This window comes from Anopheles coluzzii, chromosome 3 (genome assembly GCF_943734685.1).
Source record: "Anopheles coluzzii chromosome 3, AcolN3, whole genome shotgun sequence".
Classification (NCBI taxonomy): domain Eukaryota; kingdom Metazoa; phylum Arthropoda; class Insecta; order Diptera; family Culicidae; genus Anopheles; species Anopheles coluzzii.
The window spans coordinates 5,845,529-5,868,340 of record NC_064671.1 but is presented as its reverse complement, the minus strand read 5'-3'; the positions used below and the strand labels follow the sequence as shown (position 1 = coordinate 5,868,340).

Genomic DNA, 22,812 nt, shown 5'->3' with positions numbered 1-22,812 from the left:
GCTCCATTTAATTATGCACTCGGTGATGAAGTTGTGTGCTTTGCTCTGGCAGCGATCTTCAGAGCGTGCGGAGTGTTTGCGTTTTTGCAGAGCCAGGAGAAGTGTGCATGCAGTTGGCGAAAGGCGAAAAGTTTGGAGGTTGCATTTGCTAAACCCAGCCAACCCCTGTGTGAAGTATAACAAACGAGGTTGCAACAACGAACAGGCGAGTGTGTTTTAGTTAAAATTGAATTTCCGGAAGTGAAGAAGAGCACCGGGACACGCAGCGTAAGGGGAGCAACAGCTGGGCAGATTGTAAAGTGGGACTGTGAAAATTAATTTAATTAAAATTATATTTTATACGACAATGGAAGGTGGTGTACGGGTACGGGTTCCTTTAGAATTTAATATACTTCAAAGTACACGCAGTACTACGCGACAGCTAGCGCAGCGCGAATGTTTTTAATAGACGTCTAACCTTCCAATGCAACCTTCCCTTTTGGCATCTGGATGCAAGTTGTATCGTAAAGCTTCAGTTTCTTTTTGTTTTTTTTTTTTGTCTACTACATTTCAACACCTTGGTTCCGCACCTTGGTCAAGGTGAAATGTGTTCTACTCATACACACACCCGGGGTCGCAATTCAATTATCCTCCAGCTGCAGCATCATAAATCGAGCAGAGCCGGGCGAGCGTTTGATTAAATATTTGCTGGTTTTCGCTTCGCTTCCGTGCACACGTATCGTTGTGCACACGCTACTGCCGTACATGCATTGGAACGTAGCTACCGATTCCAGGGCGAATTAGTTCCTGTATCAACCTTTTCTCACAGGGCAATGTTGCTAGTTCTGGTAGCGCTAATAGTGGTTAGCTCACCAAAGATCTTCCCTGTGACTGAAGGGTGCTTTCACGCGATGAAAATTTATCGCCCCCGGTTGCTGCTGCCCTAAATTCGCACAGCACTTCTTTGTCGTGGCAACTTTCTCGCCATGAAATTTATGTCCTGTTTATTTCGAGGGCATGGACAGATGCTGGTGGCGCATGTCTGTGTGGAGTTGGATGTTGTCAACTATCAGGCCAATGACGCCACGGTTTAATGAAGTCATAAAATAAGTCGTATGGTAGTAGTTACCCCACTGGGCACTAATTCTCACAGGCTGTGATGGGTGCTGTAGAGGCCAGAATAAAGTAGAGCCAATTAACTAAGTAAGTAGGATGGCAAGAGATTGGTTGCTATAGCGACGAAAAGGACTCGGAAATGGAAAACAATTCAACTTAAGGTTTTGTTGAGTAATACAAAAATACGCTCGGAATGGTAAAGATCTCCCTGCTGTAGTGCAATTTGCCATCATTCAGGCGATATTGCACATTGGCGCCTAAATGTATGCAAATTTGAAAAGTATCGTACATAGTCAATAAAAGGCGATTTGCTACCCAGTAACACACCTTTTAAATCAATATTTGGACTAAACGGACAGGTACGTCAAGAGCTGTAAATGGTTTGTGTAAAATTACAGATGTAATTGAGCTGTTTGCTGTTGTTTGAATAATGTAGTGCTCCGATTGTTCAACCTAATCGGTATAATTTGAAAACGTTTCTCGTTTTTTCAAGGTTTTCTTTTGCACACCGGAAGTATATTATCAAAACTGCAACTCTTTCAACCACCATTCGTTGGTTCGCTAGTTCACTCTGTAGTGGCGGTAAGGAGCCCTTATTCAACCTATTAAAAAATGTTCTCGTTGGCCAAATCTCACCAGTACCTCGAGCTGAGCTACAATCGCATCTACGAAGTGTTTCATTGGTTTCTGAAAATTAGCCTGCTGCGCATCTTTGACGATGACTTTCTGGTGGCTCCCGTACCGACCACTTTGTTTCAGTTTCACGAAACGGAGCTGGTCATTTCGCTCTGTATCATTCTGCTGCATGCGTACAGCTACCGGAACGATCTCGACACAATCATACTGAGCGTGTCGGCGTTTGTGTCCGCGTTCGAGCTGATGCTCAAAATCAACGGCATGGTCTATCGGCGCAAACAGATCGCGGCGATGCTCCGTACCGTGCTGAGCGATCGCAGCTCTCTGAACGGTCCGATCGAGGCTGCCATCTGCGGGAAGTATCAGCGCTTAGCAAGGTAAGATATGTGTAATTTTGCAGCTAAATTTTCGACATTTTCATTTTCCCACAAACCACAGAAAGCTCTTGCTGGTCACAATCCTGTCCTACCTGACGACGGGCGCAATGCTGCTAATCTATCCCGTGGTGTCGGGTGGGCTCGCCGATCGAACACTTCCACTGGGCTATTCGATACCGTTTGCTGACTACCGCATCCATCCCTGGTATCTGATCAACTATCTGCTGCAGATCGTGCAGGTGCAGTGGGTGGCGCTGGTGTTTGTGGGGCTGGATGGTCCCTTCTATCTGTTTGTGTGCTACTCGGCCTCCCAGCTGGAGATATTGATTGTGTATCTGCGCCAAATTGGGGAAAGGTAAGCGTTACGCCTAAAGGTATGCAATCGCCGGACATTCTTCGCTTATTGTGCGTATCTTTCAGTCCCGATAACGTGCAGGAGCAGCGGCGATTGATGCGGAAGGTGTTTGAAATCCACACCGGACTTTCTCAGTGAGTTTTTTTGTGTCTCGTTTTGTCTCGTGAAGCATTTACACTATGTCTGCTATTTGTTGGTGTAGATTCGTTGCTCGATGTTCCAGCATCTACCGGGAGGTGTACCTGATGCAGGTGCTCTGCTCGATCGTCCACATCTGTGTGTCGTTGTTTCACATTCAGATCAAGTTTAAAAATGGTTCATACGGCATGCTGCTCACAAATGTGAACAAAATATGGCTATTCTGCTACTGCGGTGAGCTGGTCGTCAGTAAGGCGGCCGAGTTCAGTACCGGCGTGTACGCGAATCAGTGGTACCGGCTGTGGAATCGACGTGATCTGCAGGACATTCTGTTTATGCTGCGGAACGCCCAGCGCAACTACGGCTTCAGCATCGGCGGGTTTGGCTTTCTGTCCTTTGCCACCTTTACAGCGGTAAGGTTTCGTAGGGCGCTCGCTCGATCCGCTTCCTTTATGGTCGCTTTACACGAACCATCACCACTGTTTCGCCTGTTGTTTTATGTTGGCAGGTTATGAAAACTGCCTACAGCTGTAACGCCTTCCTGCACCGGGTGATGAACTGAAGGTACGGCATTAACGACCGTCCAAAGGATACAATCATTGCTTAACCACCTTAAGGATTGGTACCGTAGCACCGGTAGAAAAGTTTCAAACTCAACCAGTGGCTTCGCGACACCTCACCCACCTCACCCACCTTCACGCAGCCGCACAAAATAAAGTAATTTGCATAACACCGGTGCCGGAAATTGTTTTGCCAACCGCTCACAAAAAGCTGTTTTCTCACCCGTTCCTTAATTTGGAAGAACAAGCCGCCCGCACGCTCCTCCCCTCCCACAAAACAGTGGGTGGAAACAGACTTGAAGGTTGCTGAAGTTTTGAAAGAAGTGATAATGAGTTTTGTCTGTCGTTTTGGTGGCGATAGTTCGTGTGGCCAAAGCCGCCTTCTGCCTTGTCGCCATGCGCTTCATCTTGACAGTGGGGCGTTAAAATTCGTCACCAACCACTAATCGCTCCCAGCTCTGACGTCACGACATCCCGTCGTGGATCTGTTTTGCTGAGTCGTTGTGTGTGTGTTTATGTTTGTGCCTTTGCCCCTGCCTGGAGCTATCGTTCGCTTCTTCTCTTTTCGTTTATTAATCGATTTCGTAATGTAAAGTACAGTCACCTAAACAAGCGGGCAAACGAAGGAAAATTAGTCTCACAGAACGAGCAAAGAGTAGGAAAAAAAAATGTACCCACAAATATATCTTCAAACATTTTTCAATTTCCATCATCAGGAGAGGTGCAATTTGTCTTCGTGCAAGGTTTCCACCAAACCCATCTTGCAAAGAAAATAAATAAATCCTGCAACTGTGTGCTACCCGTACCTCTTGTGGTTCGTTTGCTTCACTTTTCAGCAATACTCTGTCACGGTTTGCCATTAAAAGCTTTACCTACCATAACGGTGTGCGCGGGTGTGTGTGTGTATTCCTTTTTTTAAAGCCATTTTTTTCTCTCGGGGACAGATCGATCCATTACCCTGCACAAACAAAGTGAATTGGCGAAATGAGAACCATTGCTTCCGGTTGCGGTTGTATGACTGTTAGAAATGATTTGAATTGCTGATGAGTTGCTTTGTGTGTGTGTGTGTGTGTGTGTGCTTTTTTCTCAACTCTCTTCTTATTCGGTCCCGTTTTGTCCCATCCATGAAGAGGAAAAGTCAAATTAGATTCTGCAGCCTTGCGGGATCGAGCGCCAATCTGGCAGATATGTAGTGGTGGTGCAAATTTATTCCACCACAAATGAAAACGGAAGCTGCGTGAGTGGCGGCAGCGGCGGGGTAGAAGAACACAGTACCAGCGACGTGACAACCATCAACGATGCATCAATCGTAGTAGCAGGCCGGTGGAAGCAAGCAGCACTCCCGAAAGCGTAAGCGGCGAACCTCCGTTGCAGCCGTCGGTGTTGCAATGGCAAACGAGTTCCTCGTGGCCACCGTTTTCCAGGTTGTAGCAGGGACGGCGGGAATGTTCATAGCCACACTCGCGCACTACTCGGACATGATCCGGTAAGCTGCCACCGAGTACTAGAGAAAAGAGAGAGAGAGAGAGACAAAAAGAGAGAATGCTGTGGTTAGCGTTGGAAGATCAAAAAGCATTCCTTTCGGACGGGGTTGCTTCGGTACTTACCGAGTATGTCCATCTTTCTGCAGAGCGGTGGACGGCCCTGAGCGTCCGTTGGACATTCGACCAGCAGCCGTCCGGGTATGGTGCGATTATCCCGGTACTCCTCCTCGGTGAAGTTGGACGGCAGTGAAAAGCATTCCGAGTTGTCGTACGAGTTGCAGGTGTAGCAACGGAGTGCGGTTGCTATGGAGAATTGAAGCAAAGAACAACACACCCATAGTAACGCGAGATCTTGTAGCTGTCTGTCTTAGTAGCAAGTGGAATCCAGTTGGAGGTGGTTGAAGAAGCTTTAAAAATAGTGCAAGGTATGTTCTCCATTTTGCTTCCAGCTCTACTATTAGTGAAGGTTAAACGCAGGGCCATAAATTCCTATCGAAAAGCGGTGTGGTATAAAAACTCATGCCCCATGTTTGTGTATCGCGTCGTAAATTATTCTACGACCTCGACTACACAAGCTCTCGGCCACACACACACACACACACACCCCAGCTCATAAGCTCATGATTATTACGTGCAAAATATGATCCTGCCTTCCACGTGGCGCAGCATATCATAAACAGTAACGCACGTGCCGCTAACAATTAGACCCCAATGTTACGGTTTACTTTTATGTTCGTGGTCTGCCCACCGTACCCAAAAAAAGAAAGGTGTACCATGAAGAACCTTTCGCCTTTATGTGGGGAAAGTAAGCCAAATTTCGTTTTGGGTCAAATCCTTCCCCTTAAGGGCAGGACTGTCGGTAGGAGTGGTAGTAATAAATAATTTCCAATTCATTGTGCTATGTAGCTACAATTACGCACGACGCTGTTAGAGTCGGTTTTGTACGATTAGATACGTCCAGTCGGAACCGTGACCGCCGTAAAAGAGTCCAATTTTGCATTTACAAAACACGAAAGCGTACGCGCGTTTCGATCATGATGGAGTAGTGGAATTTTCATGGCATCCTATAGCAGTGACATTTGAAATAACTCTCCCACAGGGCTGTGGGATACACCGTAGAGGGGATTCTAATCAGATTCTGAAATAGATTAGCAGGTGTAAAACGAAAGGTCAAAGCTTTATTGCCAAAAAAACGAGTCGCTTACAGGCATCGGATAATCGATATTCAGCGCTATACACTAATTGGAATTTTACATTCGTAATAGATGCCGGGAAAGAAAGGCAAGATAACGAGCTTCCGGGATGGACACCATCAAAGGATAAGCAAGCTTTCCTGGAAGGACCGGCAATTGTTTATCCAGTCCAGTTCTCGTATCGAACACAACGAAATCATGAATTATTAATGGGAAGATGGCCTTTACTCGCACACACATATCCTCTCAGGGACACTGGGACACACAGGAACACACGTGGTCGGAACCACTAACGAAGTGGCTGTATTTTCATGACACTCGAACCGGTCGGTAAAACGCATGGAAAATGCAAACAGATTTTCCAATCATACATTTCACCGCACGTGGTCATCGCACCTTGTCCACCATGCCCCGTGGTGGTGAGACAGCATAAATAAACAATCCAGCAGCAGCAGCAGCAGCAGGTGTCGACGATGCGTCCAAGCCCACTTGTAACGAGCGCTGTGTACACAGTGTTAATGCAATGTCTCGTTCTTATCGGACCGCAGCAAATCTTCCCATTTTCCCCCCGACGGGGGGGCAAGGGGAGACGGGAGGCCGGATGGTACTGTTGACAGCATGTCAGTTGTGTCGGTAGTGCCAACGAAAACCGGTGTCCGCGCAAGGTATGCGATAAACGCGTACATTCCGGGTCACTTCCCTGCCTGCTTCTTCACATCAATCAACACCGTTGCGGGCAACGACGCGCAGTAAAAGCAGGGTCCAGTGCAGGGAGGCAAAAAAAGCGGGGACAGAGAATGGGGTAAAATCTATTAATTATTCGTACCTCACGCGGGAACTAACAAAAGAAATGGGGAAGGGAGCGGTGGAACATGACAAACACGCGGTCCGTGTCAGGGTGGAATTTGTTGGGGAAAAAACTGGGCTGGAATGTGATCTTACTACACTGATTAGCTGATTGATAAAACGGCCTTGTCACGCTGTGTTTAGGCGACCTTGCCTAGTGTGAGGGAGTGTCGTTGTTTGGTTTTGACAAGATAGTAATCACTTTGGGAATGTAAATGAGGGTTCCTTTCTTTTCAAAGTACAGCCACGCGATAAGGCTGGAGAATTTAGTGACTAATTGATGGCTGATTCTAGTGGATTAGAAAAGGAGCTTAAAGTAACACATTTAACGGCACTGTTTCGTAATTTTCACTAAAAATTCACACACACACATACGGATCCACTTGCCAGTGTAACGCTTCTTACCAGAACTCGCGGCAAATAAAACCACCGCAAGGATGGTGAGGCCCAACCGACTGGTAGCTGCCATCATATCACAAAACTTGCCACAATTCTGCACAAAAACCAACGCCACACTACACCACACTAGCCCGAACCGCTCGCACCGGACAACTGACCCGAGCGCATCGATCGACCGGTGATCTTATGTTGGCAATGTTATCATCTTCCTGCCATTAATCGCCCTCCCCAAAAGCCATCCGTTTAGCGTAGCTTAAACCGGTACCGATCCGGATACTTGCGGATTGTTGTGGATTCATGTCGCACGCCCGCTTTTGCCCAGAGCTTCCTGTTTATTTCTTGCCAGAGAGGTTTATGATTGTTTTTGGCGATGACTCTGGGTGGACTTGCTGAAGATCAGTTGTAAATCGAACATACCTATTATCATGTACATTTATACACCTTTGAGTAGTAGGAGTAGTCTGCTACCAGTTCTCAGGTGGGGGAGGAAAAGAATAGCCTTTTACTGTGTATTTTGAATTGCGCTTCGTGTGTCGTGTGGCGCTAATCATGTCGTCATCGATGGCGTTGCTAGTAATTAGCGTACAATTAATGATCAATAAATCACGCACCGGCACAACACGATCGCTTCGCTTCGGCTGTTTCGGGGGCCGGTTTTGGTTGGCCGGAAATAGCCATAAACGTGCTTAGATCCTTTAGTCAGTAGTGTGCCAGAAGCCCTAACTTAACACATTTCCAGTCTACTGACATTCGGCAAAGCATTACTTGCGAAGGTCCCGGAATATTGCTTGTGCCACGTGAATGCTCACGATTGGAGCACGTGAGTGGGAAGAATGGTTCAACTGGAAGGAGACTGTTTTTTTCTACATCAAAATGATCTTAACATTGGATAAAATCAACTAAAAATCTTGTTCCTTATTTAAATGCAATGTGCCTCGATAAGAGCTGTCTTATACAAAATGAAGATAGTCAAACCATTGGCGCTCAGTTTTAGAATTGAACTACGTTAGGCCTTGCAAGTATCAGAGTTGCTAGCTTTAGACGAGCGGTCCCGTTGTACCGCTCAATAACACGCCCGTAATGGGTTCAAGCCCAGAATGGACCGTCCCCCCGTAGTAAGAACTGACTATCCGGCTACGTGGTATTTAATAGTCTTGAAAGCCTGTATAGGCCGGCATGTCCGCGTAGGACGTTTACGCCAAATAGTAGAAGAAGCTTTAGACGAGCAGGTCAGTACAAATCAGTACAAAAACTGGCCCCAACTAAATTACTACCTAATACTCATATTGGACCTATACATCGCATTAATCACAGCCTCGATAGCGCTGTCGGTAGTGCGTAAGTCTCATAATCACATTAGAACTGCAATAGATTGATTCATATCTTTTCATTGTCGCTTTTTCCTTCCCTTGTGCATATCTTTTTTCTCTTTTTGTCTCAAAGGAATAATGTAGGCTACTCCACTTGTTAGAAAGAGATAGAACACCTCACAATGTACGGTTGTCACTGTTTTTGTCCTCTTTCTCAAGGTGCTTATAGCTTGTATGCAAGTTGTATATACAACCCTTGCCTGCTTATTGTGTTCTAAATTCTATATTTGAATTTAAAAATAACGACCACACAACTGTAACGGTTTTTCAAAATATTTAAAAATTTGCCGAAAAATCGTTTCAGGGTTAGCTGTCTCTTTCTTTTCAAGATAGAAAAGGGACACAAATTTACTTTTATTACGGCCATCGGGTTGGTAAGAATTCGATTTATTTCTTCTCTAATGTGAACTGTAGCAAAAAGTGATGTTTGTTTGTTTGTTTTAGTATAAAACGAACCGAAAATGCAGTACACAGAGAGTGCAGTGAACATCTTCATCCCTTACGCTTTATGTTTTGTTCATGAACCAGAGCTATGGCGTTAAAATGTCTTTAGCATTAATAATGATTTCTTTAATGAAGTTTTAATGGCATCTTGCCATGCTGTATGCGCGCATTACTATTTCTTTTTTGCTTTCTATCATTTCATTTAAGTATTTTTAAAGTAATAAATTAAACATAATGTAACATGTCAGGGGCTTCAATTTAACTTCCGACCAATCAATTGCACACTCCCAGCCAAGCGAATTTTGCGTAACAAACCATCGTAACCGAGTTATGCTTACTATTACACAATTTACTTTTATGCTATTTAAACTTTACATTAGTGTGCTAATTATTTATTTGCTGCTGCGACCACACTCACCTAATAAATCGTTCCGCCGTCAAACAACTACATAACAACTACGTGTCTACAAAACAAGGAAATAGTTCGAGAGAAGAAGATCAAGAATGGGTTGTAATTTATTTGAATGTGTATGTGTGTTTTGTTTTTTTCTCTTCTATTTTATTGAACTTCATGTACGACTCCATCCGCGCTCGTGCTGTAGTCATTTTTATGCGCATTGACGAAACACACTTGCGTCTCCCACGGTTCCGCTTTTCCGTGCGTCGTGTGAATTGAAGAAAAAAAACCGTTGCTACAAGTTCCGGCCTCCGGGGACCGAGCCTTCCAAAGGCTAGGCCCCCATCCGGCAACACAGAAGCACGCCGTAAGCCGTGGAAGGAGCGCGCACGAGCGCACACACACAGGACGAAGCGATTCTGGCAGCTTAGTTTTGTTTTATTTTTCTCGAGTTTTCTCTGTTTTATTTATTCAGCTTTTATTATACTTCTAACAATCCCGACACTCTTTCCCTAGGCGCTCCCTAAAGGACAATGGAGATGGGGGGCTTGATGCTGCTGTGTTTGCATTATTCTTACTACTGCTGCTGCTGCTGCTGCTGCTATTTGCGTTTTTGTTGTTATGTGTCTCTCTCGTGTTACTGTTTTTAAACTGATTTTTCTTGTTTTTATCTTTAAATGGTATTATTAAAGGTGAAACATACGCGGGCGGTGCGCGCCGTTTCCGGTTTCGTCGTGTTTTGTGTGTGTGTATTAAGCTTGTACCGCGGGCGGCGCCGGCCTGTCTGCTATTATATCTGTAACGAAATAATCTATTAAAATCTAAACTCTGTCTGATGCATTTTCTGGTTGAACACTTGCGCTGCCACAATAAATGTTTCTTCCCTACTACCGCGTCTGCACGCGCTCTTTCGCTCGATGGCGAAGCAGCATGGCGCAGCACGAAACGCGTTTTGCATTAGAATCGGGTTCTTAAAATAGCGTAACGTAGACATATTTTTTTACAAAATTCGTACACCTCGTCGATTCGATTCGGTCGGTTGTATTTAATAAAAAATCTTGATGCTCGATGCTTTTTAAGGGAGGATACGCGCACGTTGGGCCGTTAATCGATCGAGACTTGACTAACACTGACAAGATCAACAACAACGGGAAGGAAAACGGGATCCTTTTGTTTGTTGGTGGAATGATTACCATCGAATGGGATAAATCTGAATTGAAACAATTCCGCAACGTTGGAATGTGTTTTTTTGGAATCCTTAAACTAAATCCGTAACGTGTGTGTACACACACACACACTTTCACAACTTTCACCGCTATTGACTTGGTCAATTCGTGATGGAAAAAGCGATGATCCTTCTCCTCCTTCCCGAGCCACGAAGAGAGAGAAAAAAGGGAAGTAGTCAACCGGCGGGACAGGAGGAGAGGCGAATTAGAGAAAGAAACTAGAGCTCTCCACTAGCCTGTTTGGTGGTGGATATGTGCCGGTGGAATTGGAACCGTTGATTGGATTAAGCACGAATCAGGAAAGCGATTGCACCGAACAGCAGCACGCCGAAGGTGACGGACAGCGAGGATGCACCGTTGCAATTGTCATCGTAGCAGGCGCACACCTCCTGACGTCCACCGAACCCGGAGCGCTGGTAGCAGCGGCCCTGTGTGTAGAGAAAGAAACGAACGCACGAAAACGATGAGTGACATCCGGGGGGATCGAAATCAATGGAAGAGGTGTTAGACCCGTGTAGCTAAGTGTACCTTGTAGGAGGACTCATCCCAGCCGCATCCACGGATCACTCGGTTGTCTGGGGGAACTGTAGATGGAGAGAAAGAGAGGGATGTTAAGTAAGTGCACTAAAGGCGCACACGCCACCATCACGCCACACTAGCACTACTTACGGTTGTTCACCGGGAACTCGATGATCTGGACAATCTTCCGGCAGAAGGTGTACTTGTTGCCGTCCTTGTGGTCGTTGCAGTCGACCGACATCGAGTCCGGCGGGTTGTCGTGCGTGCAGGTCGAGTCCTCCGCACTGTTGCACTCGAAGCAACGGATGGCATCACCTGTGTAAATTTGAAAAAAAGAAAAGAGCAAGCCATTTCCATCAATCCAAGTAGTCATGTTTGTTACATCCCAAGACGCATTGGTAACTTTTCGTTTCAGGGTTTTTTTTAAAGTCAAACACTACTCCAAGTGTCTCCCCTCAGAGAGTATGTAGTATGTCATGTGTGTCCATTTGTGAGGCTTATCAGCACGGCGGCAAAATATTTACAAATTCATGGTTGAACAGCATTCAAAGAGAGACACTTAATTGGTAGTAGTCCCCCCCGTTCGTAGGCACGAGGCAAGAAAGGCACAGACTTTCCTAGATTCAACGCTGCGCAAGATTACCTACAAACGGCAGCCACGCAATTGTGACAGATTGTGACGGGAGGTCGTTAAAACGAAGCCCCAGCGCGTCCACAATCTCCGTTCGATTAATCTCGTTTTCATCCCGTTTGCGATGATGACTTCATATTGCTATTGAGCGGCGGTAGTTTTTGCTTCGACGGAATAATGTAATGAATTGTCGATTGTCGTCGGTGCTATCTGTCGCGCCGATGAATATATTTAGCACAGTCGAACAGCTTCACGCGGGGATTCCTTCCACTTCTAACAAGTTTCGACTGCAAGCACACGTGCTCCGAGAGATAAAAGTGAGTATTCTTCTTGACCGTCGTTCGCTTCGTTGTATTGGCAATATTGGAGAACCTTTTTGCTTTTAAACCCGAACGTGTCCGTTAAGCGTTTCACGTGTGTAGTTTCACATGCATACACCCCCTGTTTTAGAGGCATATTACATAATGCGGGTGTTCCTCGCTGGAGTTCCACTGATAGAACGGAACATTAATTTACAGACGTTGGAGTGCAATGGAGCGATGATGCCAATCATCATGAAACTTCTCAGTTAATTGGTTGCTTGGCTTAACTCCGTTAAGAAGAAGCGTTAATCTAATCAACCAACATTTCGCTGGTAGATTCCATTTGGATACTCCAAAGTGCAGGGCCATAATAGTTCGAACGTGGGTGTGGAACCAGAAGAGGATGTGTAAATAGAATGCTATTTTCTTCATTTCCATTAGCTGGCTGCAAACAGCGCTGCTCAAGAATTATTGTGCTCCGATGACCTTGAAGTCACAAAAATACCCAATTCCTATGGGATACTCGTCACTTTGTGCTCATACAGTTGGGCGCAACTTCAACAAGACGACGACAATCTGTACATTTCGATCGATCTAGTTACCGAAGGTAGTTGGTATAGCGTCGCGCAGACACACACACCACCACCACCACTAGAAACACCAGGTCGTCATATGTTTGACGTTTGCAGAATATCGATCCAGGTCCGCGCGAATGTGCCTCCAAATTTCACCCGGCCTCGCTGGCCCTCAACCATCAGCCACCCCAACCCCCTCGTATCCGGTTCGTCCGTAGGCTCTGGTGCAGGCTTACATAATCGTCCGGATTTTCTCCTCCAGGAGAAGATACACACACACACGCGCATACAGACACACCGACATTCGCGCATAGCAAAACGAAGGTGTCTCAACGAAGAGCTCTAGGACCTCTAGACGTAACTGTGTATCGGTTTTTGTACGCCTTTTAATCTCTCCAATGTGTGTTGCTCTAGCTCCCTCGTGTACATCGTCGTCTCGGATTTGGAAAAAACGGCAAACCATGCGCGGCCGAACTGACCTCGCGTGTGAATCACGGAACTCGGCCGATCGTTGGTCCCGTTTTCTTCTCGTAATGTTCAATTAAGGTTTGAATTGAATAATATCGCGTCACCGTGGTCGTCGTCGTCGTCTCCGTCGTTGTCGTCATGTGTCGTCCGACCCAAGCGTCATCGCGAACACGGGTGGTGGAGATAAGAGAACACCCGCGTAAGAGAGATTGACCTCCACACGAAAAGGAGATGAATCGTACGAATTTTCATTAAATTCAGCACACTCTTCCGAAGGCAAATATGTTACTCAACGCTGTAGAGGAGAAATGTAATGTGTCAGGGTTAATATTAGGCAGTGTAACTTACCCTTCTGGATGAATACCGCAATCACCAGTAAGCTAACGAGAAACACGGACTGCAGCGAGGACATCATCGTGGGTCGTTGCGAGTGCTCTGGGACGTTCGGAAACTGTGTGGGAAAACTTTTGAGAGCCTTTTTGGCGCCACTGGCTGCTTTCACCTGCCTGCCTTGCGTAACTACTTCACGTTAACCTGCCAAGAAAGAAAGAAGACAAACACACACACACGGGGGCGAGCACACACACACACAAAAACAGGGGAGAGAACACGGGAGAATATTGGAATCGATTAATATTTTTCTCCGTTTTCCCAACCATGCGCATAAGCAGTACGAGGAAGTTGCAAACGGAATACACCGACAGAAGGAAACCATCATCCCCCTCCTCTTCTTTCTGTTGCACAACTGTGATTCGGAAAATGTAGCCTAACTATTTCTTTGCCTCGTCCCTTCCATTTTAACTGCACTGTCCAGTTCAATTTGGTTCTTATCACACGCTTTTTGCACCGACCCTAGCATTGCGTAAGAAGGTCAGGTCCTGGGACATTCAACTGGCACTGAGGGGTACAGGAGGTAACACAGTGAGCTCACTTTGTCCTGGTTGTGCGGTAAACTACACACATACATGCACACCCTACATATACCTCTAGTCAAATGTCCTTTGGGCTGAAAAAGAGCTCGATGCTAGAAATCAGGTCCTGCTGTGATTAGCACACACACACACACCCTCTACCCTTGTGCGATTACACAACCCATGGATAATCCCCATCCAGGCCACACATACACACACACACAACATGAAATGTCGTTTTTCTAATGTCCTTTTATAAGACTACCAAAACTGTCCTCGATCCAAAACTGTCCATTTCCTTCGCTCGGTGAATTCCGTATTGCTCCGTCGCACCCATTTTCAACTGCATAACCGGAAGTCACCCCACCGGCCGAAGGGGCACAGAACGGGAACTCCACGAACCTTGAGAGAAGCTGCCACAAGACGCGGGACACAACAACCGTACACTGGCACGAGTCACGACGAAATGTGCCAATATGGCCACTATGCTGTTACAAAGGTTGCAGCAGCAAGTGGCGCGAGCTAATGAGCTTTCCCTCCCCACCTTGGCCCGCTCGGAGAACCGTCCTAACGCGATCTCGTGCTCTCCTGGGTACTGTCAGAGTTTTGTCGTGAAGTTCACACTCTCACACTGGCTCTCTCGCCTTTGCGAGTATGTTTTTGAGCTGAGAAAGGATGGGGGGAGGTAAATTACTCGTTATCACACAGAAGGAACGTTAGATTTGATGTTTGAGATTCCGTTTTTAAAAGAAGTCTTCTCGGGTGTCTTGACTAGTTTCGCTTGGCAAGCGATATTCTAATTGAATTTGTGTAAATCCCATAGCGCGCTGTCGAAGCGTGCATGTGTTAATTGAGATGATTTCTTATTGGATTAATCTTACATCCACACAAAGCACATCACGAATCAATCTGCGATGGTCCGTTGCCTATCCATCATGCTGCTGAACTGGCATAAACCTTGCAAAGCATTAGCAGAATCAGTTGCTAATAGAAAGCTGGTTCGTAAGCAATGGCTTGTCACAGTTTTGCCATACAATCGAACTTGCTTATGCTCATTAGCAAATCGCTGGTGATAATCGAACCAGAGCTAAAATCGTTCAAAACAACGACACAGCTATCGACCAGTTGTCCACCTATTAACACGTTTCAGTATCGACAACGGTCTTCGCCGTCACTGTGAATTTATCCCTAATCACGTCTTTCGCGTAGGTAGTGTTAAAGATGCGTGATTTGTCATTGAATTGTTAAAAAAAATGCAGTAGGTTAGAGTCATGTTTTAAAGTCAACAATTGTTTAATTTAACAATCAAGTAATGAATGAGAACATAGATTAACGAATTAACTATAAATTAACAGAGGTAATTTACTGATATGGTAGATCATATTATAAAGCTTCTCTTCTGATGTTTCCTGACTCAATAATTATAATTGAAGTGAGTGCTCGTTAATAAATACTATATTCTAACAATTAATTTAATACTGCCTGTAATAGCTCAGATATGAAATGCTGTTGATCATGTGTTACAAGCAGTGTTTTCAAATCGTCAGCGCTCAGTCTTAGTTCTGGTTTATGACAGTCAAAAGAAAAACTAAGTCGCTAATCATCCCACTCTACCTAAGCAAACCGCTGCGAAGTTCCTACCGTACTGTCCAGGGAATAATTTTGCGTTGATGCGTTGATCGATTCACGATTCTACTCCATCGGACGCTCCTTCCGGATGGCGGCAAACAGACGTTCCATCTTGGCAATGAACGTTTGCATTTTGGGAAAATTTTCCATTTCCTTCCGCTGTGTATCGCTGCAAAGGTCTTGCTGTATCGGTTCGTTTGGATTCCACAGATCGAACGCTGTCGAGGCGTTCGCGTACTGTTTGCACGTATCGACTATCTGGTGCAGATCATCGAGCAGCTCAACCGTCATCGCGTAGCGGCCCGCATCGTGCTTCCGGTAGACCGTACGCAGATCTATCATGTTCGATCCTACCAGGTGAAAATCGGGAAACTGAAACGGGAGAAAACGGGGCAACATTGTAGTTAGGATTTGTGCTATGCGTTGCACCGGTGAGCGAAGCAAACGGGCGAGAGAGTGAGCGGACATGCGTTCAACTTCAAGTTCCCCTTTTTGCGCATACGCTTTCAAGGTTTGAAGGAGAAATATGGAGAGGATTGTCAATTGTTTTCGAACGATTTTCTTGGTTTTTTTCGAAAAAGAACTGTAGAGAATCCTATATGTACCTGGACATGATCAGATTACTTAATAGCTTTAATAGCTTAATATATCTCGACTCGTTGTAACTCTGATATGATAAAATAAAACAAAAAATGCAATTGTACTTACATAGTTTTTCGCAAAGTTGATGCTGTAGAAATACTGCCCCTCCTCAATGGCACGAACTTCGTCCAACACCCAGTCGATACATTCTAGCGATGTTTTGCGATGGAAATTTTCCATAAACTGACGATCGGCAGAGCTTGTCATACACTCGCTTCTTTGAACATTTGATGTAGCGGCACCGGGATCAGCATTATATTCTGGACGATTAAATCCTACCGCTGATGCAGCAGATGCAAACGCAGAATCCGTTGTTTGACCGCGATCACCGACAAGTGGCGTTTTGGTCTGCTGTGGTTTCTTGTACCCAGCGAACGGTGGTGGTGGTGAGTTGTCCGCAAACCCGGGCGGAGGGCAGGTTACGTTCGGGTAAATGCCTGCCCGTATGTACGCACCTTCACTCAAGTTGAGCGTCGATTCAGCAGCCTCCTCAATATCGTCCAAAGCTTCGTTCGAGCCTTGGTTTGCATCGTCTTTGAAGTCTTCGACTTTGGAGAAAATGTTACACCCGCCGCGCTGTTGCTTGGCCAGCTTGTTCAGGTTGGTAAACGATTTGATGAGCGATTGGATCAGCTCGTGCGTCGTCTCGTGCCACCGCCCGAACGCTTCCAGGAAGTTCGGGCACAGCTCGCGCTGGATCGATGTCAAGCCTTCCGGTTTGCTGTGCACGTAGCCCTTGATGATGATCCAAGCATTCATGATTCTGGTGAACACAAAGATAAAGTCTTTCACCGCCCAGGCAAGCCCTTGCGAGTTGATGTTCGACATCACATTGTCCGTTTTCACCAGATCCTGTTTCAGCCGGGCGCACAGGCTGTCGATCTTCTTAAAGCAGGGACGTTTCTGGTGGCACGTGGCAAGCGCTTCCGCCTTTTTGCAACCGTCCAGGGCTGTCTTTACCAGCTCGTGAAACTGTTCGAGAAACTGATCCGGAGTGGAAGTGGTTTTGCCCAAACTGCATGATGCCGATGTAGCTTCTGGAGCTTTTCTGTAGAACATTTGGGGAAATGTACTTAATAAATCCTAACAAATTGAAACCATCTACCTATACTTACGTCATTGTCACACGCTCGGGGACCAAAGCAGACTTCATTGCTTCAGAAGGATTGCTTGCAATGACACTCGATACCTTAAATTCGAACGTCGAAGTAACCGATGACGACGGCGACTGACCAATAGCGGCTTGGACATGGTTGCTTTGCGATGACGACATGGCGATGCCGGATGAGTACGAAAAATGGCAACTAAGCACATACGCTTGTGCTTTAAACAAATGTCTCTAATCAAAAACTTAACCTCATATCTACTTACTGCATCTGTTCCAACGGTCTGGGCACGCCGTAGACCCACATCGGAGGCGTCGGAGCTCGAACCATCAACAGTGGCACGGACGGGTATTGCTTCATTCTTGAATGAGAGTGATGATGAATCGGTTGTTGTGGAATTGATGGAGGCGGAACAGGAAACATTTGCATTTGGCTACGTTCCTTACAAACGCAAGAACCTACAATATTTGGCGGTGTTTTAAAGAGAGAAATCAGCAACTCTCCACAGGTGCACTACACAGCCCAGATACTTACGAGCTTGGTCTATAAAGTTGGAATTCATCTTTTTCCCTTCCGATGGATACTGCACAGCACTACTAACTTTGTGTATGTACCGGATTTCTTTTCCGCGAAAGATCTGCACACGTCCGAAGCGTTCAGGACACCGACAAAAATGACCGAGACACTCCGAGACGGGAAACACCGAGAACTGTCGGTGGGTAGCTGCATGGCAACCGCATCTCCAAGGCTACTACAGATGGTTGCTATGCAAAATTGTGCGTGATTTTACGAGTTCTACGGATGCTGTATCGCCATCTCGCGCCTTGCGACAAATGACAAGTTTGGCAGCACTGGATAATTAAATTGATAATTGAGAGGTAAAAAAACCAGTGAAACAGTAACATAAAGCACCCGTTACATTAATTTTGAATGAAATACTCAAAACAATACGTTTCATTTTGCAATTCGAGCGACATTCGTCTTCTGAACGGTATGTCCGTGCGGCTGTGAAACGCTTCAACTCCGTACCATAAACGCATCCCCGCGAGAACGAAACAAAACTGACAGCCCACAACTACACACGCACCGCGTCAGTTTTGATGCGGATGGCTCTAAAAAAATAAATACACCACCTTTAGGCAGCACACACGCACCAAAAACACATACACACAGTGAAGTACCAGGCAAAATAATACTTCAGGTCGCAAACCCGGAAAATCAAAAACGGAAATTCCAGAACAAAGCAACCATCAACCAGCCCAGGGCCCCAACCGGGCAAGGAACGCGGACCGTCGCATCCATCAACACACACACATCAGCAGCAGCAGTGCGCCCCGGAGGAGACCAAATAGCAAAGCACTTTCTCTCCCTCCCCACCACACAAGAAGAAGAAGCCGATGATGATGCCGCCTCGAAGTTGATTGATATTGTAGCATAGCTGCCTTCTCGCGTTCAACCACAGCGCGAGTTTCCGCCGCGACCTCAGGATTGTTTTTCTTGTTTTTTGTTTCGGTAGCAGTAAGTTTAGTGAAGTCAGTGTAAGGAGAGGGCAGACATCCCTATAGAGCAAATATACAATGAGCGACGTTATCAAGTCCCGGCGTGAGAAATCACAGAAGCGCAAGATGCTGCTCGCTCAAACGGTAAGCAAAAGATCCACGGTGGCAAAATGATGTCGCTCTTGAAGGGACGGGAAAGGGGCGATGTTGGGCATGGAGGTTGCTGATCCTTCGGTTGTTGACATCTTTTTCCCCTTTATCTCTGCGCATCATCAACACAGTTTGGTGTGTCCTGCGTGGAAGACCTGAAGCACGTACTGGGCACTGCGGAAGACTCACCGATCAAATCGCAACGGTACGAGGACGAGGAAGCAAGCACCTCGAAAACGGTCCAAACTGCCGAGGGTTTAGTGTATCGGGATTCGTCCACCTTTCTAAAGGTTTGTATACAAACTTGTTCTGATCCGGCAAATTCCAGCCCAATTCATGGTGGCATTCCCTTTACACACACGCACCCATTCCAGGGCACACAATCGTCCAATCCGCACAACGATTACTGCCAGCACTTTGTGGACACGGGACAGCGGCCCCAAAACTTCATCCGCGACGTCGGCCTGGCGGACCGGTTCGAGGAGTACCCGAAGCTGCGCGAGCTGATCCGCCTGAAGGACGAGCTGATAGCGGAAACTGCCACACCGCCCATGTACCTGCGGGCGGACCTCAAAACATTCGATCTGAAGAACCTCGGCACCAAGTTCGACGTGATTCTAATCGAACCACCGCTCGAGGAGTACGCACGGGGCGGTGCAGCGGTAGCGGCTGGCGCACCGCGCAACTTTTGGTCGTGGGACGAAATCCTGGCGCTGGACATTGGCGAGGTGGCCGCCCACCGGAGCTTCGTGTTTCTGTGGTGCGGCAGCTCGGAGGGGCTCGATATGGGGCGCAACTGTTTGCGCAAGTGGGGCTTCCGGCGGTGCGAGGACATCTGCTGGATACGGACGAACATCGATTCGCCCGGCCACTCGAAGATACTGGAGCCGAAGGCGGTGTTCCAGCGCACGAAGGAGCACTGCCTGATGGGGATCAAGGGCACGGTGAGACGGTCGACCGACGGGGACTTTATACACGCGAACGTCGACATCGATCTGATCATCTCGGAGGAGGCCGAGTTCGGCAGCTTGGAGAAGCCGATCGAAATCTTTCACATCATCGAACACTTCTGTCTCGGGCGGCGCCGGTTGCACATCTTCGGGCGCGACTCGACGATACGGCCCGGCTGGGTAACGATCGGGCCGGAGCTGACCAACTCCAACTTCAACAGCGAGCTGTACGCCAGCTCGTTCGAGGAAAATCCGACCACCGGGTGCACCGAGCGGATCGAAGCGCTGCGACCAAAAAGCCCGCCAGCGAACGGGAAGGTGTTGCGCGGTCGGGGCCGCGGTTTCGCCCGCGGTCTTCGGGGGAGATCGCGCGTGTAGTGAGCTGAGTGAGATAGGATATGGGGAGGGGGGATAGGTGTACCATACCGCGGAACGGAAGGATGAGGGAGATCGACGGCCGACGAAGAAGAAGGATTCCTTCCATTATGTTTTCTTTTCATTTCATTTTAACAATCACCAGCAAAAGCAAGAAAAAAACGGCAAATTACGCTAATAACAAATAAAAACCTAATATTTTCAACAAACACGCGCCCGTGATGGTTTTATTAGTCGTCGTCGCTGTCGTATTCGCAGTTTGGATCACGAACCGGCCCGTCCACGCTGGTCGTACGCTGCTGCTGCTGCTCCAAATGGCGATTCAGGTGGCGCATGTAAATATCCAAATCATCCTCACTCTCATCCTCCTTTTCCACCTCCATCCGGTTGCATGACCGCTCGGCATTGGCGGTAGCGGCGGTGGCGCCATCCTCCTGCTCCTCCTCCTCCTCCTCATCGTCGAAATACCTTTCCTGCTCGTCCTGCTCCACCGTGTCCAGATCATCGTAATCATCCGAATTGTCCACCTTCGCGTAATCGAACTCCTCCTCCTCGCCCGCTATAAACCTCGCATGCATAATGCCAATAAACTCGTCCCGCAGCAGATCCCGCTCGCCCGCCGTCACCAAATGGGCGGGCGGTATCGCAAGCCGTCGCTGGTGGGCCCGCTTTTCACGCGCCTCCCGCTGGGCGGCGACTCGTTCCACTTCCTCCTCATCAAAATTGCCCCACTGGGCGCGCGGAAAGCCGGGCGAATTTGGGCGCGACCGATCCGCGATCCGTTCCGCGGGCTGCGAATCCTCCTCCTGCTCCTGGTGTCGCTCTTCCGTTTCCAGCTTTTGCAGCGTTTCCTTCGCCTGATCCTGATCAATTTTGCTGAGCAGTATGCCAACGACACTCTGCGGCACCGGGACGCTTGCATCCCTTTCGCGCTTCTCCCGCTCCGTCAGGAACTGGCCCACGAGTTGCTCGTATAGCAGGGGATCTCGCTGCATCATTTCCGTCTCGCTGAAGTACGTCCCATCGGTACACATCCGCTGCAGGGCGGCATAGCGCCGGTTGCGTACCTCCACCGCTCGGCCCCCGTTCCGCAGCCGCCGGATACGCTCCAGATGGTAATCGATCTCATACCGCTCGTCCGGACTATAGGCAAGCGTTTGCTCGTCCTGCTCGAAGTACCGGAGATGCTCGTCGTGCATGAAAAACCCGAACCGGGAAAGGAAGGTGCCGTGGCTTTTGTTCAGCACATCGCGTAGAATCGTTCGCTTCTCGCTGTCCGTTAGCTCGGGATCGTTTATTTGTTGGTTTTTGTAAAACACGCGCGGGTTGCCGCTGATATGGTCGAAGATGTCGTTTTCGTTTACAAGAGATCCGGCACTACCACCGCCAATGGTTCCGTTGATTCCTTCTTCCTCATCCTTTACTTCTGCTTTCTGCAATAAAAGACACGATAAATTAAACATTTACAGCAATTTATAACCGTTTCGGTTAAATTACCTTCACATCAGTACCCATTTTGCATGGCCTGCTGCTATTCCAACGCACTGCTTTGTTTACCAACAAAGTGTCGATGAAGACGGCTGGCTGTGCGCGTTTGTGTGCGTGAATGTCAAGCGTTTCGCGAATAGAAGCGCGTTTCCACATCGTCTCGCGAAGGATTGGGAGGAAATATCACGCTCAAATCGTCACTGTAAAAGCATTTCCTTTTGAACACGTTTTGAATGGTTTGTGCTACGCAACGTCACTCCATTATCACGCACTATCCACCACCACCACCATCATCATCATCACACTGCTTCTGCCCCTTCTTCCTGGGGCCCTCTGTTTTGATTCACGTGGTGCATAAATTAGCCATTTAACGGATGTAAGGTAGTAGCTTGATGCTTGTTGTAGTTCAATTGAGCATCATGAGCTTTAATTGCACTATTGCACCTGTGGGCGATCGATTTTCCCACGACTGAAGGACGACGTGATGGAGAGAGAGAGGATGGAGAGTCACAGCACTGTAAGGGGCAAAGTGATGTTTAATTTCACGCAAACCAGAATAAGGAGGACTCTTGGCAAAGAAATTAAATGACTTTTTAATGGAACTTTGGAATAGTATGTTGTAATATAGGTGTTGAATAAATTTCGACGCGTTATTAAATAGCTACAAATGGGAACGATACAAACAGACAAGCAAGTGGCAGCATGTGGCGTAACATGTGTTCAACAGATCTGCCCTTTATAACATCATCCTCTTTGTAGAGACATTACAAAAGCCTTATTGCGGCTATCGGATAGTGCCCGGCGATCGTAAAGCGGAACCGAAGAATGATCGAAGGCGAGTTGGCATTGTCTGGATAAAAATGACATGGACCCATAGCCAGTAGCAGTATAGAGATGAAGCTTAGACCCGAGAAATTGACCCAGAAGACGGAAATGCTCTGTAGCTGTAGCTGTAGCTTTATACTTTTATTTTTATTTTATTCTTGATCGACTAAGATAGGGTGTAAATTGAAGTATAAAAGGAGGAAAATATAATAGATCAGTCAT

At 47.1% G+C, this 22,812-nt stretch overlaps 5 protein-coding genes across 8 annotated transcripts; 2 read left to right on the top strand and 3 right to left on the bottom strand.

Annotated features, from left to right (window-relative positions):
• The first annotated feature begins 1,591 nt into the window (after positions 1 to 1,591).
• LOC120959565 (odorant receptor 46a-like) lies at positions 1,592 to 3,772 on the top strand. Its single transcript, XM_040383031.2, has 5 exons — positions 1,592 to 2,108; positions 2,170 to 2,463; positions 2,529 to 2,597; positions 2,666 to 3,014; positions 3,110 to 3,772. Exons 1-5 carry the CDS (start codon positions 1,708 to 1,710, stop codon positions 3,161 to 3,163), a joined length of 1,167 nt encoding a protein of 388 aa, XP_040238965.2. The 5' UTR covers positions 1,592 to 1,707; the 3' UTR covers positions 3,164 to 3,772.
• A 257-nt stretch (positions 3,773 to 4,029) lies between these two features.
• LOC120959566 (uncharacterized) lies at positions 4,030 to 7,433 on the bottom strand. The gene is made up of 3 exons (XM_040383032.2): positions 7,090 to 7,433; positions 4,769 to 4,948; positions 4,030 to 4,665 (listed from the first exon to the last, which is right to left on the bottom strand). Exons 1-3 carry the CDS (start codon positions 7,154 to 7,156, stop codon positions 4,454 to 4,456), a joined length of 459 nt encoding a protein of 152 aa, XP_040238966.2. The 5' UTR covers positions 7,157 to 7,433; the 3' UTR covers positions 4,030 to 4,453.
• Positions 7,434 to 9,711: 2,278 nt separating this feature from the next.
• LOC120957937 (uncharacterized) lies at positions 9,712 to 18,296 on the bottom strand. Of its 4 annotated transcripts, none has more exons than XM_049609663.1 (6): positions 17,838 to 18,296; positions 17,569 to 17,761; positions 17,313 to 17,501; positions 16,264 to 17,245; positions 14,294 to 15,927; positions 13,505 to 13,549 (listed from the first exon to the last, which is right to left on the bottom strand). In XM_049609663.1, the coding sequence occupies exons 1-5, from the start codon at positions 17,863 to 17,865 to the stop codon at positions 15,619 to 15,621; spliced, it is 1,701 nt and encodes a 566-aa protein (XP_049465620.1). In that variant the 5' UTR covers positions 17,866 to 18,296; the 3' UTR covers positions 13,505 to 13,549; positions 14,294 to 15,618. The 4 variants fall into 4 exon arrangements, with proteins under 4 accessions (XP_040235116.1, XP_049465620.1, XP_040236343.2 ...); XM_040380409.2 differs by having other exon boundaries at positions 14,329 to 15,927; XM_040380410.2 differs by having other exon boundaries at positions 14,329 to 15,927; positions 17,313 to 17,453.
• Positions 18,297 to 18,411: 115 nt separating this feature from the next.
• On the top strand, positions 18,412 to 20,486 carry LOC120957941 (N6-adenosine-methyltransferase non-catalytic subunit). Its single transcript, XM_040380416.2, has 3 exons — positions 18,412 to 18,946; positions 19,084 to 19,242; positions 19,327 to 20,486. The coding sequence occupies exons 1-3, from the start codon at positions 18,881 to 18,883 to the stop codon at positions 20,278 to 20,280; spliced, it is 1,179 nt and encodes a 392-aa protein (XP_040236350.1). The 5' UTR covers positions 18,412 to 18,880; the 3' UTR covers positions 20,281 to 20,486.
• On the bottom strand, positions 20,471 to 22,271 carry LOC120957940 (coiled-coil domain-containing protein 97). The gene is made up of 2 exons (XM_040380415.2): positions 21,775 to 22,271; positions 20,471 to 21,710 (listed from the first exon to the last, which is right to left on the bottom strand). The coding sequence occupies exons 1-2, from the start codon at positions 21,919 to 21,921 to the stop codon at positions 20,508 to 20,510; spliced, it is 1,350 nt and encodes a 449-aa protein (XP_040236349.2). The 5' UTR covers positions 21,922 to 22,271; the 3' UTR covers positions 20,471 to 20,507.
• Between the last annotated feature and the right edge of the window lie 541 nt (positions 22,272 to 22,812).

What these genes read in the sequence shown, in the direction of transcription:
- LOC120959565 (XM_040383031.2), top strand. Translation starts at nt 1,708, where the DNA reads ATGTTCTCGTTGGCCAAATCTCACCAGTACCTCGAGCTGAGCTACAAT. An exon ending in ATCCACACCGGACTTTCTCA is followed by an intron (nt 2,598 to 2,665) that starts GTGAGTTTTTTT and finishes TTGTTGGTGTAG; the next exon opens with ATTCGTTGCTCGATGTTCCA. An exon ending in CCTTTGCCACCTTTACAGCG is followed by an intron (nt 3,015 to 3,109) that starts GTAAGGTTTCGT and finishes TTATGTTGGCAG; the next exon opens with GTTATGAAAACTGCCTACAG.
- LOC120959566 (XM_040383032.2), bottom strand. Translation starts at nt 7,156, where the DNA reads ATGATGGCAGCTACCAGTCGGTTGGGCCTCACCATCCTTGCGGTGGTT. An exon ending in TTTATTTGCCGCGAGTTCTG is followed by an intron (nt 4,949 to 7,089) that starts GTAAGAAGCGTT and finishes AATTCTCCATAG; the next exon opens with CAACCGCACTCCGTTGCTAC. An exon ending in CAGAAAGATGGACATACTCG is followed by an intron (nt 4,666 to 4,768) that starts GTAAGTACCGAA and finishes TCTTTTCTCTAG; the next exon opens with TACTCGGTGGCAGCTTACCG.
- LOC120957937 (XM_049609663.1), bottom strand. Translation starts at nt 17,865, where the DNA reads ATGAATTCCAACTTTATAGACCAAGCTC. An exon ending in CAACTTTATAGACCAAGCTC is followed by an intron (nt 17,762 to 17,837) that starts GTAAGTATCTGG and finishes CAAATATTGTAG; the next exon opens with GTTCTTGCGTTTGTAAGGAA. An exon ending in AGACCGTTGGAACAGATGCA is followed by an intron (nt 17,502 to 17,568) that starts GTAAGTAGATAT and finishes GTATGTGCTTAG; the next exon opens with TTGCCATTTTTCGTACTCAT.
- LOC120957941 (XM_040380416.2), top strand. Translation starts at nt 18,881, where the DNA reads ATGAGCGACGTTATCAAGTCCCGGCGTGAGAAATCACAGAAGCGCAAG. An exon ending in AGATGCTGCTCGCTCAAACG is followed by an intron (nt 18,947 to 19,083) that starts GTAAGCAAAAGA and finishes TCATCAACACAG; the next exon opens with TTTGGTGTGTCCTGCGTGGA. An exon ending in ATTCGTCCACCTTTCTAAAG is followed by an intron (nt 19,243 to 19,326) that starts GTTTGTATACAA and finishes CACCCATTCCAG; the next exon opens with GGCACACAATCGTCCAATCC.
- LOC120957940 (XM_040380415.2), bottom strand. Translation starts at nt 21,921, where the DNA reads ATGTGGAAACGCGCTTCTATTCGCGAAACGCTTGACATTCACGCACAC. An exon ending in AAATGGGTACTGATGTGAAG is followed by an intron (nt 21,711 to 21,774) that starts GTAATTTAACCG and finishes CTTTTATTGCAG; the next exon opens with AAAGCAGAAGTAAAGGATGA.